Source organism: Clavispora lusitaniae, assembly GCF_014636115.1.
Source record: "Clavispora lusitaniae strain FDAARGOS_655 chromosome Unknown tig00000003_pilon, whole genome shotgun sequence".
NCBI lineage: Eukaryota > Fungi > Ascomycota > Pichiomycetes > Serinales > Metschnikowiaceae > Clavispora > Clavispora lusitaniae.
The window spans coordinates 1,458,872-1,473,768 of NW_027093975.1; the positions used below are offsets into that span (position 1 = coordinate 1,458,872).

General features: G+C 43.7%; 8 protein-coding genes across 8 annotated transcripts; 4 read left to right on the forward strand and 4 right to left on the reverse strand. All coding sequences in view use genetic code 12, as the record gives it.

Moving 5' to 3' along the window:
* Window positions 1-41: 41 nt before the first annotated feature.
* Window positions 42-1,583, forward strand: URK1 (uridine kinase; the record flags this gene model as incomplete). The annotated part of the gene is made up of 1 exon (XM_002619517.2): window positions 42-1,583. The coding sequence occupies one exon, from the start codon at window positions 42-44 to the stop codon at window positions 1,581-1,583; it is 1,542 nt and encodes a 513-aa protein (XP_002619563.2).
* A 79-nt stretch (window positions 1,584-1,662) lies between these two features.
* Window positions 1,663-2,043, reverse strand: FOB63_000675 (uncharacterized protein; the record flags this gene model as incomplete). The annotated part of the gene is made up of 1 exon (XM_066102491.1): window positions 1,663-2,043. The coding sequence occupies one exon, from the start codon at window positions 2,041-2,043 to the stop codon at window positions 1,663-1,665; it is 381 nt and encodes a 126-aa protein (XP_065958555.1).
* A 1,478-nt stretch (window positions 2,044-3,521) lies between these two features.
* On the forward strand, window positions 3,522-5,204 carry ALT1 (alanine transaminase; the record flags this gene model as incomplete). The annotated part of the gene is made up of 1 exon (XM_002619518.2): window positions 3,522-5,204. The coding sequence occupies one exon, from the start codon at window positions 3,522-3,524 to the stop codon at window positions 5,202-5,204; it is 1,683 nt and encodes a 560-aa protein (XP_002619564.2).
* A 46-nt stretch (window positions 5,205-5,250) lies between these two features.
* Window positions 5,251-7,038, reverse strand: FOB63_000677 (GPI-anchor transamidase subunit; the record flags this gene model as incomplete). The annotated part of the gene is made up of 1 exon (XM_002619519.2): window positions 5,251-7,038. The coding sequence occupies one exon, from the start codon at window positions 7,036-7,038 to the stop codon at window positions 5,251-5,253; it is 1,788 nt and encodes a 595-aa protein (XP_002619565.2).
* A 217-nt stretch (window positions 7,039-7,255) lies between these two features.
* Window positions 7,256-8,278, forward strand: FOB63_000678 (uncharacterized protein; the record flags this gene model as incomplete). The annotated part of the gene is made up of 1 exon (XM_002619520.2): window positions 7,256-8,278. One exon carries the CDS (start codon window positions 7,256-7,258, stop codon window positions 8,276-8,278), a length of 1,023 nt encoding a protein of 340 aa, XP_002619566.2.
* A 254-nt stretch (window positions 8,279-8,532) lies between these two features.
* FOB63_000679 (anaphase promoting complex subunit 4) lies at window positions 8,533-10,300 on the reverse strand (the record flags this gene model as incomplete). Its single annotated transcript, XM_066102492.1, has 2 exons — window positions 8,533-8,585; window positions 8,632-10,300. The coding sequence occupies 2 exons, from the start codon at window positions 10,298-10,300 to the stop codon at window positions 8,533-8,535; spliced, it is 1,722 nt and encodes a 573-aa protein (XP_065958556.1).
* A 276-nt stretch (window positions 10,301-10,576) lies between these two features.
* On the reverse strand, window positions 10,577-12,100 carry FOB63_000680 (Rho GTPase-activating protein; the record flags this gene model as incomplete). The annotated part of the gene is made up of 1 exon (XM_002619522.2): window positions 10,577-12,100. One exon carries the CDS (start codon window positions 12,098-12,100, stop codon window positions 10,577-10,579), a length of 1,524 nt encoding a protein of 507 aa, XP_002619568.2.
* Window positions 12,101-13,433: 1,333 nt separating this feature from the next.
* On the forward strand, window positions 13,434-14,291 carry FOB63_000681 (mitochondrial 54S ribosomal protein uL1m; the record flags this gene model as incomplete). Its single annotated transcript, XM_002619523.2, has 1 exon — window positions 13,434-14,291. One exon carries the CDS (start codon window positions 13,434-13,436, stop codon window positions 14,289-14,291), a length of 858 nt encoding a protein of 285 aa, XP_002619569.2.
* Window positions 14,292-14,897: the final 606 nt, after the last annotated feature.

Here is a 14,897-nt window from a genome sequence, read left to right on the forward strand (position 1 = left end):
CGAAATCGAGAAACAGTCAACTTCATCCAACTTGTGAGACAATGTCTTCACTAGGCAAGAAAAAAGGAAGAAGATACTCCAGAATAGCTCCACACGATGATGAGAGCTCATCTTTCTTCACTCCGAGTCCCATGGTAGACTCGAAAGACGGGAAATCTGTGTCTGAGTTGGATCTTCGCAGTACGGTGACAGGCAGAAACGAACCGACATACATTCCACCATGGACTGAACCTTATGTGATTGGAATAGCAGGTTTTTCTGGATCAGGAAAAACCTCAGTCTCGCAGCGCATAATCCAGGAATTGAACCAGCCCTGGACTGTTCTTTTGCTGTTTGATAATTTCTACAAACCCTTGACTCCTGAAGATTATAAGTTGGTGGCAGAAAACAACTACGATTTCGACACCCCAGACTCTATTGACATAGACCTCGCAGTGGAAACACTTAGATCTTTGAAGGAAGGAAAGAAAACGGAAATCCCAGTGTACTCTTTCGCTCAACACGCGCGAACAGATAAGAAAATCACCATCTACGGTGCTACGGTTATTATTATAGAAGGGATTTATGCATTGTATGACAAGCGACTTTTGGACTTGATGGACATCAAAGTTTTCGTCGACACCGAGTTGGATTTGTGCTTGGCGAGAAGACTTACCAGGGATATCTTATACAGAGGCAGAAATGTCGAAGGAGTGATTCGCCAATGGGAAAGGTTTGTCAAACCTAATTCTGTCGCTAGCGTAGCACCCACAATGCAAAATGCTGATCTTGTCATTCCAAGAGGCCTTGACAACTCAACAGCTATTGATGTGATGATTAAGCACATTCAAAACAAGTTGGCGTTGAAAAGTGCCGAGCATCTCGAAAGACTCAAGGCGTTGGGTCTCAGCAACAAGATTGAGCTTTCCAGCCTTGATAACTTGAAACTTCTTCCTAGAAATAATCACACGGCAGGCATTCACTCCATCTTGTTTGATGTGCATACTGAACGCACAGACTTCATCTTCTATTTCGACAGAATAGCAAACCTTCTCATCGAACAGGCCCTCGAGCAACTCACTTGCTTTGAAGAAACTTCGGTGTCGTGTCCTAGTGGCTATGAATATAAAGGACTAAAACCAACACACGATTTTGTGGCTGTGAGCATTATTAGATCGGGAGACTGTTTCATGAACTCACTTCGCAAGACATTCCCAGACATTCCCGTGGGAAAGCTTTTAATCCAAAGTGATTCTTTGACCGGTGAACCACAGTTACACATGGAAGCATTGCCACAGATAAATGAGAAGTCCCAGTATTTTTTGTTTGATGCGCAGATTATTAGTGGAGCAGGAGCCATTATGGCTATCCAAGTTCTACTTGACCACGAGGTGAAAGAGCGAAATATTGTATTGATTTCTTACTTACTGACCGAAGTCGGGGTTCGTCGTATCTTTAATGTTTTCCCCAACATCACGCTTATTGTCGGAAGGCTCAGCAATATGGAAGAAGTGAACCAGGAATTCAACAGCGAAGGTTTCAAGGACACAGACTGGATGTTCCGAAACAGATTCATCGATTCCTTGTACTTCGGAACAGACTGAGCCCCCAGATATGCATGGACGAAAAACATCTTTGCGTCGCTAGCACAAATTTATAAATATATTACATCCAATAAAGGACTTACACCTCTTCAAGGCTTTCAACATCGCTTGGGGATTTGGGTATCAGGAAGCGGATAGCCACCGAGTTGCGGCGACGATGGTTTTTCATGTCGGTCGCCACGGAGTGTCTGCGACGAGTAGAAATATCGGGTAGGTGTTGAGGGGATTTGTCAAAACTGTAGTCGCCGAAATTGTTCAAGTCGCAAATGGAATAGTGCAGTTTGAACAAGGACTGGTCCGACTTAGTTTGATCTCGCAGCGGTAAAGATGCATGGGGGTGGGTATTGAGATTGTCAACAAGGAACGCTGAACGAGGTTCATTTGCATTTTCTGATCCTGAAGGAGATACGGGCTCCTTTTCAAGGGCGATGGAAAACCGCCTAGATGTCAGTGCAGACATGAGTCGCAATGCTATACAAATTGTCAAGACACCAGATGATTAAATAGTAGCCGACGGCAGAAAGAAACGATAAGCAATGATTAGAAGCTGGGCAGTAGATGTTGCTCCATATTTAAACATAGTACGACCGTATATCTCCTGCAAACTCAGACCTGTACTCCTGTAGCCCCGGCTAAAATGCTGCACAAGGCGCGGCTCGCATTTCTTCCTTTTGTTTGTCCTAGCACAGTGGGGTGATCGGCCTGCGATCCGATTCGCTGTAACACCACAGATATTTTGGAAACCTGCAACACTAGCATTGTATTTATTTTGACAGAAAACCTGGGGTAACTGGTTAATGGGCATTCACAAAAGACCGTTGCAAATTGCGCTCAATTCTTTTTAAGTGGCCGTGCTTGAGCCATCGCACTGGTTACAATTGTCATGGCTTGGAACTGTTGCTACTTTGCTCATCGAACGTTGCGTGAAAGAAAAGCAATGCATCGAACTTTTGTTGGCCCTGCCGCTTATTTCATTGTAGGCGTAGCTTTGTTGGCGTAGAAAAAAAATATAATGTTCCAGAATGGTCTAAACAAATTTGCCGTGACCCTCTACTGGAATCAGATACCGTAGAAAATTACCCCAGATATGCATGTAGGGATTGCGTGAGAGGGGCATCACGTACATAGGAGACATATTGACATATTATCACACCTAGAGCTTCTGGTATTTCCTACCAATTCCTTCTGCTTCTTCACAAGTCCAATGTGACTAAAAGACGATTGCAAGGCTTGGACTAAAAAAAAACCGAACGTTGTCTCTATTCCTAGCCAATACATGCCCTGCGCAAGAGTGCAAAGTGAGAACGCATGTTCTACATTTGTGCAGTTCTTTCCATCACCAAAGATCCCTTGGAAATCTGGGCACTTCGTTGGGCTCAATCATCTTTGCTTAGCTGCCTTCTTTGGTTGCTTCTACCATCGATTGGAGAGCCTTGGGGCCTTCGTTCGCTTGACCATTGCTGCATGTCTTGATATTTTAACATACGTGCTTCGTTTCGGAGTTCCGCTGGTTGCGTTCGAACAAGTTCTTACATGTTTCACAATTTACGATATCGGTCAAGTGACAAGTCTTGTGCATACTTGTACAAATCAAGTCTAGATACCATATGCAGCTAATCATGCAAGAAAACGAGGGTCTACAGTCGCGCACCTTGATTCACACGGCTAAATGGCTGGACCAATGTGATGGTAATATGATATATTGCTCCTGATAACTCTACTTTTGATGTGGGGTTTTCCCCTATTGGTCTTTATTCGCTGTCTTTGGAAGCAGCATTACTTTTTTTTTTCTCATTCTCGTCAACATCGGCACTGCGGCACTTAATTGCCGAGCTCTTCTCGTCATATACCAACGTCAATCACATCAAGAGTAAAGGACTAGCACAACATGAAAATGGAGCAAAGAAAAAAGAGCATCCTTAATTGAACACTTGAAACATGATAGTGGCCCCTCATATGTCTGTTCATCCATTTTCTCCGCTTTTCTTCAAGACAAGAGCTTATTTTTCTGCAGGTCGCCATGTCTCTTATCTTGAGGTGAATCGAGTCATAGAAAAAAAAAAATTCCGCCTATTGAGCATCATGTCTTCGCTTCGTCTCAGCTCGCGTTCTCTCCTTTTGAAGCGGCTCTATGCGAGCTTTAAGCCAGCACCCCAGCTTACTGTGTCTGACTTGAACGAGTCGACTCTCGAAGCAAAATATGCTGTCCGAGGTAAAATCCCCATTCGTGCCGACGAGTTGAGGTCGGAAATTGACCTGAACCCTGATGGTCATGGCTTGCCATATGATCGCATCATCAGTGCTAACATTGGAAACCCACAACAGTTGGACCAGCAGCCATTGTCTTGGTACAGACAAGTCTTGTCTTTGATGCAATACCCTACATTGATTAACAAAATCAGCACTTTGGACAAGAAAACCGCCGACTCTTTGTATCCTCCCGATGTTGTGGAAAGAGCTCGCAAGTTGTTGAAGACTACAGGTTCCGTGGGTGCTTACTCTCACTCTCAAGGTGATATCACCGTCAGAAAATCTGTCGCCAAGTTCATTTCGGAAAGAGACGGATACGCAGCCCACCCACAGAACATTTTCTTGACTAGTGGTGCTTCCTCTGCTGTGCTGTACTTGATACAAGTGTTATCTTCAAGCCCAAATGCTGGTTTCTTGATTCCCATCCCACAATATCCTTTATACACTGCTTCGATTGCGTTGAACAATGCCAAACCTATTGGCTATTTCTTGGACGAGGACAACCACTGGTCCACAGATCCCGTTCAGATCCGCCGTTTGATTGACGAAAACAAGGCCAACGGTGTGGATCTCAAAGCTTTAGTTGTCATCAATCCTGGTAACCCAACTGGTGCAATCTTGACCGAAAAGGACATTGCTGAAATCATTGACATTGCTGCAGAGCACGGTCTTGTGCTTATTGCTGATGAAGTCTACCAGGAAAATGTCTTTGAAGGTAAGTTCGTGTCGATGAAGAAAGTATACGCCCAGTTGCTTGAGAAAGATCCAGAGACATACAAACACGTCCAGCTTGCATCTTTGCATTCTACATCTAAGGGTGTTAGTGGTGAGTGTGGACAAAGAGGCGGCTACATGGAGTTGGTTGGCTTCTCCCAAGAAGTGAGAGATATCATTTTTAAGTTAGCTTCTATCAACCTTTGTCCTGTTGTCTCTGGCCAAGCTTTGGTGGAGTTGATGATCAACCCACCTAAAGAGGGAGAGCCATCTTACGAGTTGTATCAAAAGGAAACTACGGGAATTCATGATGATTTGATGAAGAGAGCCTCTCTTTTGTACAAGTCTTTCTGTGCAATGACGGATGTTCAATGTAACAAGCCACAAGGTGCCATGTATCTTTTCCCCAGCTTGAAGTTCACCAAGGAGACGTACGGTAAGTTATTTGAAGCGTCTGAAGAGTTGAACTTGACACCAGATGAATACTACTGTACAGAATTGTTGGAGAAGACAGGTATTTGCTGCGTTCCAGGTAACGGTTTCGGCCAGGTACCGGGCACATACCATTTAAGAACTACATTCTTGCCACCGGGAACTAAGTGGATCGAGGAATGGACTAAGTTTCACGAAGACTTTGTTTCTAAATACAAGAATTAGCTTTACATAGTCACCAAATAAATGGCGCTGCATACTCTCGTTCTAACTACTCTTTCTTTGTTTTCTCGGCGTCCGAGAACTGACCAAGAGAACATGCCACAACAATAGCGATCCACGCTGGAAACCAACCAAGAGATAAAACAAACCAAGTCCAGCATTGCATCTCTCTCCAGGCGGACAATAAGCCCTTGATCAAAAAAAGCGCACCTTCATACTTTCCATTCAGAAGAGTATAGCCCAACGCAACGATAGCTGTTACAGGAGAAGAAGCCAAAAGACAAAGAGAAATCTTGGTGTTGATCTTAGACGCAGATGACTTTTTGTCCACCGATTGCTTAATTAAAGCCGGAATCAATGATAATGGAAATGCACAGGCTCCAAGACACAAAGCCAAAGCAAAATGCACAATGAGCAAGCTGACGATGAGCATTGCAATAAGGTACAACGAAAAGGCTAAAAGCAGGTACGACATTGGCTTGGAAAGTTTTTTCTGTGGCAAGATGCTAATGCTTGGACATAAAGACAAAACAATGGAGCCTGCAAACAAGAAGACGAGTAATGGCGACAAAAAGTCCGGGAGTACCACCACAAATTTGGTGAGGGCTATGCTTGCAACCAAGCATGCAAATTCGATTCCAGTGAAAGTCGTCAAGACGTGTGCAATCTCGGAGATATAATCTTTAGTGGAAACGCCGGTTGCTAAGCAGTAAATCGAACTGATAGCAAACGACGCCGCTAAAAGAGCAGCAGAAGGCAAGTATGTTCCAATAGATACAAAATTGAGTGGCGTAAGCATGAGGTAAAAGAAAAAGGACTGGTGGAACTTTTCAAGTAGGTTGTTGACCGCACGGAATGTTGAATCGACAATACGTCCAAATTGTGTAATGTCGGGTCCGCCTTCGCCCACAGCCCTGATGGTAATCGCCTGGATTTGCCAGCCAGAGAAGCTTTCACATCCTGGCCCAGTTTCGCTTAGGCCGGAGATTGCAAGGTTCAATATTCCTGTAAGCAAAGTGCGCAACCTGGTGAAGTATGTATTACGGTCGAGATCGTCTCCTGCTGCACCTTGAATGCTGACCTTGATTTGCTCATTTCGAGCAATGGTCGTGACCGTATTGATCAAGTCTAAATTGGGCAACTGTCCGTTAAGACCTTCGTAGAAAAGCTCCATGTGGCTGAAATTGTCTAAGGCAGAGGCGTATTCCATCACTATGGCTGCTTCTATAGATCCAGGCGTATCGTCTAACGAAGAATGGTATGCCTCGACCCAGGATCTGAGCACCGCGTGGCCATCATGTGGGAAAACGAAAATGATATTCTTCTGCCAAATGGACATTCGAGTAAAGTATCTGGCCAAAGCAGCAGCAATGGACATGGCCCCGATGTTTGCTTGGCCATCAGAAGTAAAGTAAGGGACGACCAATGCAAGAGACTCCGTGTTGTCTCCACGAGCCGCATGCATCACAGCATACATGGTATCGGACTCTGTTTTGGGATCTTGATGGTGGTATATTTTCAAGCCGCTTTCTTCAAGCCACGATTCCAAAAGAGGATTGGCCTCTGAAGCTTGTTGAAAGTTCCATTTGGTCACCTCCATTCTGTAGCCCCGAACAATATTCCATTCACTCTCACGGAAATAGGAAATGACTTGGCCTGGCATCAATGCATTCTCCGAGATGTATGTATTACGGTATTGGCCGTCCATAGGCAAGACGAGAAGCCATCCAAAACTAGCTATGGCTAGAAAAAAAGACAATATGGGTAGCGCCCGGATAATTTTGGGCAAGAGCCCGAGTTTATGAATGGTCCGTAGAAAAGATTCCGCTAATGCCATTTTGTCTCGGGTTAGTTAGTGGTGACAATTGTTTGCATAGTGTAAGATGAATGTACGCGTGCGAATTCCATAAACACTTGAATGGATGCACCAACTGGCATTAATATGGTCAATTTACATTTGAAGCGATTTCTACTTCCACTGGCCCCATAACTTGGGGAATTTATTCACTCGTTTCTAGCATGTTACTTGTTCATTTGGATCATCTGGTGTTGACATGGTGGGTCTGTTGTATGCACACCAGATCTACTACTCTATCTTCTTCATGTCCAAGATCATTCAAGCTTACCGTGAACTATATAGAAAGATCGGTAGGCTTCCTTTGGATGTTAAGAGTATCAGCCTTTTCAAGCAGCTGTTGCGGCATGAGTTTCTGTCGAAAAGAAGCTTCCACAAATACGCCGGTGTGGATCCTAAAAAATACACCTCGATTGTTTCACTTCTAGATGATATATTGGTTTACCGCAAATACAAGAGGATCCCTGAACTCCTAGACGGAATCTACAAGAGAAAAATTCCTTCTCCCTCGTGGGCCACAGAGTTCTTTTCGACCAAGTATAGCGCATGGAAACCATTTTGGCCGCATGTGCACCTCATATATGAATTCGGCAACGAGAAGAGCATTTCCGTTTATCGGAAGGAACTTTCGAGAATGGAACCAGAAAACAGCTTTCTGTTAATGAAAGAGTTGGCGCTTAGCTTACCGAAAAATGACATTCCGTTGACTCCCCTACCTAGACGAACTCTGTCGTCTCGCCCTATGGCGGAGCTTCTAAAGAAAGTTCAAGAATTTCACGCATTTATTTCCAAGCATGCTAATATCTTGCTGGATGTGAAAATATACCCATTAGAGATACATTTCGAGCCTTCAAGATTGGGTTTACCTCTTAGTATCGCAGCGAGAGAGAAAAAACTCAGAGACAAGGTTTCCTATGCAAAGCATCTACTACGTACATACAAACCTTTGGATAAAGAAGACTTGGACCATCTTATTTGCATTGCTACCGCCAAAGACACTGACCAGCACCACACCATTAATGATAATTTCAGACGATACATGCTTCGTGTAAGCAAATCGAGAGCGGTATCACCTTATGAGAAAAAATATGTTTGGCAAAAACGCCTAATTCCAAACGAAAGAAACATTCGCTTCTACTACAGACAATATGTCATGGGCCAATTTTATGTCGATAACGCGGGAAACTACCAGATGAGTCCCGCTAAAAACTTTTATGACTAGCTATAATCTCAATACCACATACTGCTTTCTAGATGCGTCTAGGACACAGGCAATTCCTAGTGATTCCTCTTGCATGCCACTAATTGACATATAAGCCGGTGTTTTTATGAATGTTGATTGGTTAAAAGTAATTGAATTCGATAATTCAACACCGTTCTTGGCAAAGTTGATTCGATATAGTTCAAATTTATAATTAACCTCGCTTTCTCTGTATAGCACAACTATTCTGTTTCCATTGAGGATCTCGTGGGAGATTATTTGCTCGCCAAGATCAAGCTCAAGTTTCTGTTGATCAACACCAGAGACTCTTATTATCAGGAGCTTCGATCCTTTTGCTGCCGTTACAAGAGCACCAGAGTCAGAAAGTTTCAATTGGCATTCAACTTGTTTGGGTTGAATTTGCAATGTCGTTGAGTCTTTGAACTTCACTTTGGTTCTTATGTCATTTCTTAATCCCTTTAAAAGCTGAGAATCCACAGTTTCGATCAATTCATTGATGGACTGTTGCAAATCTAGAACCAAGTTGGATTTATTGAGTACTTCATTGTTTGAAGTATTCACTGGCAAATATTTAAGAAAGGCTGGATCAAGTAAATATTGTTCAAAGTAATCCATTACCGTAGATGCTTTGAACTCCATTGTAGAATGCTGAGAGAAAAATGATTGTGGGTCGGATTCTTCTTTCGCTAGCTTGTCGACGACTTCAACTTTCAACCAATTTAACATTTTATTGAATGCTTCCAGTTCCTCTTTTATCTCCCAGATGAATTCATAAAAATCTTTGATCAATTGTTTTGCAAGATAGATCGACTTAGAAACCATTTCCAGTGATATCCCGAAATCAAGGCCATGCAAAGTTGTCTCAGCTAACACTACTGCTTCCATATTACTTAGGATAACAATGCATTTTTCAAGAGCTAAAATAATTTGTGAAAACAGAGTCTTTCTCGCGTTATCGAATGCACTATTTCCAACGCTTGAAACTTTAAGAAGCCCACGTTCACCAAATTGATTTAGCCAATAATCCTTCAAGTTTGCAGGTATTAGTCCAGAAAGTAACATATGCATGAATGTGTCTATAATTTTCGCTTCCACGTCAGCTGGTTGTGGGAATTCTGTCGTGAGATCAACTTCAGAATACAAGGCGTCCTTTAAATTCCCCAAGTGGCGGTCAAAAAGTGTGACAAATTCCTGTGCCTCCTTAACTATGAGACGAAACTGCTCATTGATATGATTTGTGATGGATACAAGCATAGAGCTCCAACGGATTATATTGACAAGGTGCTTCTTCTGCTCTGGGACTGACATATCCAACGTGACACCTTTTAGACTCAAGTTCCCGTTTTCTTCTTCAACTAAAAAGTGCTGGCGAAACATATCGCCAGCCACGCCATGTTTCAAGAACTTGCAATTATCAGGCAATTCTATATCTGGGACAATGAACAAGTTATCAAACGTCACAGACATGAGAGCATCTGCGTTCACAACTATCAAACAGTCAAGGACTGATTCATCCTCGTTTGTGTTTGTCACTGGCTGAATAGTGCTAGATGAGAATGCTTTGGTCTCTGATCCTATCCTGTCTATTTCGTTTCCAAGTTTGGGCATTCCCCCTAGTGTATTCACTTTGAAGAAGTCCAGGTTGGACAATTTCGAATTGCTTGAATCTTCAAAAGTACACACAGAACACCAATTGGTCAAAGTAATGGGCAAGACAGTACTTGTTGCGAAAGTGTTTATAAGGGCACCATTGTTGGAATCGTATACCTTGACGAATTTATCAGCACCAGAGACTCCAAAGAACTTCCCACTCTGGTTCCAGACTAGGTGGATCACTTCACTGCGATTGTTAATCGAATAGACTCTCTCGCCGTTCAAACGAAATACCCAAATCGAGGTTTTGTTCATGGATACAGCAAGAAGTTCCATTCTAGGACACCATCTAAATATCTTCCCATCAGGAAAACCAACAAACGTGTTGGATGCTATGATATCGAAAGAAGCATGGTGCGTATTCGACATGAGAAATGAAGGCAGCAGTTTGAGAGTTGGAGTACATCGAGACGCACACAAATATGTGCGACTCTGGAAATAGGTTACTAAAATACAAAGAATATCGCATCACACATTGATACAAACTATGAAAAATATAGAAATCCCTTAGCGGTATACCTGCCCAACAAAGTAATAGAAAAAAAAAATATTGTACAGAAAATTCGTTTGCTTCGTAAAATGGTGGAGCCTTGCGTCGTCCACTGCTTCATGTAACTATGCTCACCTCTTCAGATTCTGGCACCCTCACTTCTTCTTGAGTCTTAAAGATATGCTACGGCCCAACAGTTTCCGTCCTGAAATGTTAGTGTTCTGCATATCTTTTGTTTTCGACAAATCATCCACTGATCTGCCCATTGTTTGCTTAGGCAAAGCAAGCATGGACGAAGACGAAGGTGGAGTAAGAGGAGAGACTGTAACCCCTGTACTCAAATTTTCCTGGCTATTAAGTGACAGGGAAGACCGGAAAAACTCAATGAAACTCTTTCTCTTACTGTTTCTCTTGGGTAAAGTTGGTCTTTGGGGAATGCCGTCCATTTGGTTGCGCACATCATTCTCCCTTCTCTCCTCTCTATGATGTACTGGGGAAGCCGAAATTCTTTCAGAGTTATCGAGTATGGGGGTCTCGGTTTCTGGAGAATCGAGAATTGTATTCTCTGGGTTCCATTGTTTGTGGGTATCTTGAACTTGGCTATCGATTCCAAGGTTATCGGAAGATGCAAACCTATCGCTGCTCTTGGCACTAAGGAATGATATCCTTTTAGAGCGGTTTGCTGGAAGGTTGTAATTATCCCAGAACATGGATAATCTGTTGGAGATAGAGGCCTTCCTCCTTGGCTCATCGGTGTTCTTTGATGGCGAACCCTGGTTAGACGAGTAAATGGTCAACGGTGAAGCCGAAACGGAACCAGATGAAGAGATCGACATACAATCATTATCAAGTGCATGAAGGCCGCCAATTACCTCTTCATAGTACTTGAATCGCGTGATAAACGCGTCAAAATTCTTAACCAAAAAAGTCAATATGTTCCGGAACTTAGATAAGTCCTCAACATTTGTTTGGTTAAATAGATAAGGCTGGAATATGATAGACAGATTGGAAACAGACATTTTCGTTTTGTCTTGGTATAACGAGAGCCGCTTCATCACCGATAGCCAGTAGATGAAAAACAAGTTCTTACTCTCCAAGTTATTCACAATAAGGCAATGAGCCAAAGCATCAACAAGGGAATCGGGATTAGATATGTGACTGTCCATTTCCTCACCCACCTCCAGAATCGACGAGAGCGAAACAGAAGAGTCTAGAGAAGTGTTTGCGCTTTTAAACGAGTCTTCGCTACACTCGCTCAGTTTGCGTAGATGGGACACGTACTCTTGCTTGAAATCTCGAAGGACTCTAGCGGGAAACAAGCCGTTGATGGAGTCCAAATAGTCACGAAGGTATTTTTTAATAATTCCGCCCACGTCATGGACGTTGGGCTGTCTTTCGGTCGAGTTGAGCCATTTTTGGTAGGAGCCATAGTCTTCAGTGACGGTTTTCATACGACGAGCAGAGCCGCTTATACGGAAAATGCCTTCAACAAGCCCATTGGAAAATATCACCTCAAGGCAATCCACCAAAAGCGCAGGAACCTCAGCCTCTAGGCCTTTGCTGATTTTGACGGTGCTTTTGGGCATGGAGCGGAAATCTTGCCGCGGGGTATTTGCCTCTAGAAGGGAGGCCGGAAGCAGATTCATATTTTGGATAGCAATTTTGCCTTCAGGTGTCATGTTGTAGGATGACGGTAGGCGCGAAACAGGTTTTGCGGAGAAAACAATGTATGCGAAGTATTTAAGCGATCAATCTGTCAGGAACCACAAGGGGTGTATGATTGCGGTAGGAAAGCAGTAGGACGAAATTGGGATGTTGAAAAATAAAGCGAAAGAACAGAAGGAAACACAGAAAAAGAGTAGAGGGAACAAAAAAAAAAAAAAAAAAAACACTGCAGTGAAACTAAATCCGGTTGAGTCTTCTCTACACGAATTAGACCGTTAGGGGAAAGAAGAAAAAAAAAAAAAGAGGCGAAAATAAAAGGCGCGTTTCACGCAGGATAGGCCCAAAGGGGAATATTCCTGCGCCGGGTACTTCAAACGGCGCATCTGCAGTCCTATCTATTGTCTGCACCACTGCAACCAACCACAAACGATCTAGACACCAGCCATATCTGGACATGTATATTGGCCAGGTTCCCAACCGTAAATACACCAGTTGCTTCAACGGTGGCAACTATTTGGCTAGACTGGAGGCGTCTCAGCTTTATTGTATAATACGCACAATGCGAACAACTATGGCCGTTTTGTAGTTTCTTTTTCGCCCTTTTCTTCCACGAGGCTCAGGCACCCATGTCACTCATACGTAATCTACAGAAAAAGGAAAACATGAAACGTGCAACAGGTGGCGGTGTGGCAAACTACACCCCTAATAGCAATTCTGCTATCTTAGCCTCAGTTGCCCGCTGCTTTCATCTTACTTTGGCTTGTCTATGCACATGGCCGTGAAGTATCTGGCGAAAATAAAACGAACGGATATCTTTCAAATAGAAGCACGCGTTACTGCGCAGATTTCACAGACTTCACATATCTCCTCTACGCGTGCGCGTTTAACAAAAATAGAACATCTCAACGGCCTGCATTGCCCGCACACATACACTTATCTGGTGGAAACTAGTGCCACCGAAATTCCAAAACCTTCAGTCTGGCCATGAGGACAAACAAGTTGCGACTAAATGACATGGACAGTCTGGGCCCAACTACGGCGTTGGCCGGCGGCAAACCATTGTTGGCATGGGGCGGACTTCTTTAATAAAGACTGCCTCATACGAATGGGGTAAAATAATTGACAGTGACAATGAGTTGCGCCACGCGGGTAATGACATGTGATTGCTTGCATGGCAGCGAAGATGCACGCATTTGGCACGTGATGGAGAGCCAGAGTTTTGTATTGCACGTGATATGTTGCACATGACTCTCTGGTCATGTGATTTGAAATCATGTGTGTCGTATCACGTGTATTACATCACGTGTATTACAAACCCTCGCTCCATCAAATTTTTCCTCCACCGTAATGCAACACTATCTAATGTTGGCCGCCTCTTTCCAGAGATCTTTGAAGCTAACTGCGCCGCTCATACGCAGCTTTTCTACAAGGCTGGTCCTTCTCAATGGCGTGCCAAATGCCCGCCCGTCCCCAAAAGATCACGCAGTGAAAGACCCAAAGGTTTTGGCAAAGAGAGCCCAGGCCAAGAAAGCCAAGCAGAAACAACTGCCATCCTTGCATCCGCTCTACATGGAAGTGCCAACAGCAATGCGCTACATGCGTGCGGCAGAAGTGGGTCAGCCTGCAAAGAAAACAACCGTTTCCATACAACTCACCGTTCTTCCAGAAAAGGGTTCCACGCCGTTGCAAGGTAAGATTTTCTTCCCTAAAGCTATCAAGGACAACAAGGCCATTGTTTTCACTCTGGACGAAGACGTCCGCGCCAAACTTTTCGCTCTCGACGAGAGAATTCTTGTAGGTGGATCGGACTTGGTTGAGCAAATCCAGCTGGGCGCTGTGGATGTTAGCAAATTCAACCAATCGTACGCCACGCCGGAAATGGTGGCGTTCCTTCGGCCCATTGCGCGTGTTTTGGGCCCCAAGGGATTGATGCCTACTGCTAAAAGAGGCACAGTGTCCGACGATATTGTGCTGCTTATCGAGGAAAACTTTGGTGCATTCAATTTCAAGCAAAAGGGCAACCTTTTGAGCATTCCTGTGGCGCGCTGTGACTTCAGTGACGAGGAGGTGATACGGAACATCCAGGCTGCCTCTGAAGCTGTTTACGCGTGCCAGCCACCAGGAACGAAGAAGCCCAATTTGATTGGTCAATGTTGTTTGAGCAGCACTTTGGGCCCTGCCGTTGTCATCGACTTCAAAAATTAGGCTCGCTTCTTGTACATATAATCTGCCCGCTATTAATGAAGACACACTATAGATTGCCCAATGTCAATGCTGTGAGGCACAAATGTACTCTTTACCGTAATGTAATGTTGTCTCCAACTGCAACCCTGCATAGCTGCAGATCTCGGCGTCAGTTGCTTATATTATTTTCATTGTTATTCTTTAAATGGTCTATATTTTTTTTCTTGATTCTTCTTTTTTCTTGATCTTTTTTTTTTTTTTTCTTGCGGCACATCATGCATTCGTTCAGTCATGTATTGTAGACAATAGCTGCGCACTTCAAACCTAAAGATAGCAGATCGATCCGCACACGCATCTTCAACCTAAATGAACATAGCAAACAAGCAAGCCAATGGACAAACAAAAAATTACGTGGAAACGAAATGGAAACCTTCACGTCAAACTTCCGTCTCGCTTAACATTAAAGGTGGCCGCAGATCGCCGGCACAAGAACTTTTCTAACAATACCCTTTCTTCACGTACAGCGCTTGACGAAGAAAAAGCACCATCGTTTTTCCTGCACATCTTACTGGTGTCTACGCACTTTTAAACTACCCTGGAACATAATCTGCCGCAATCTTTTGCACC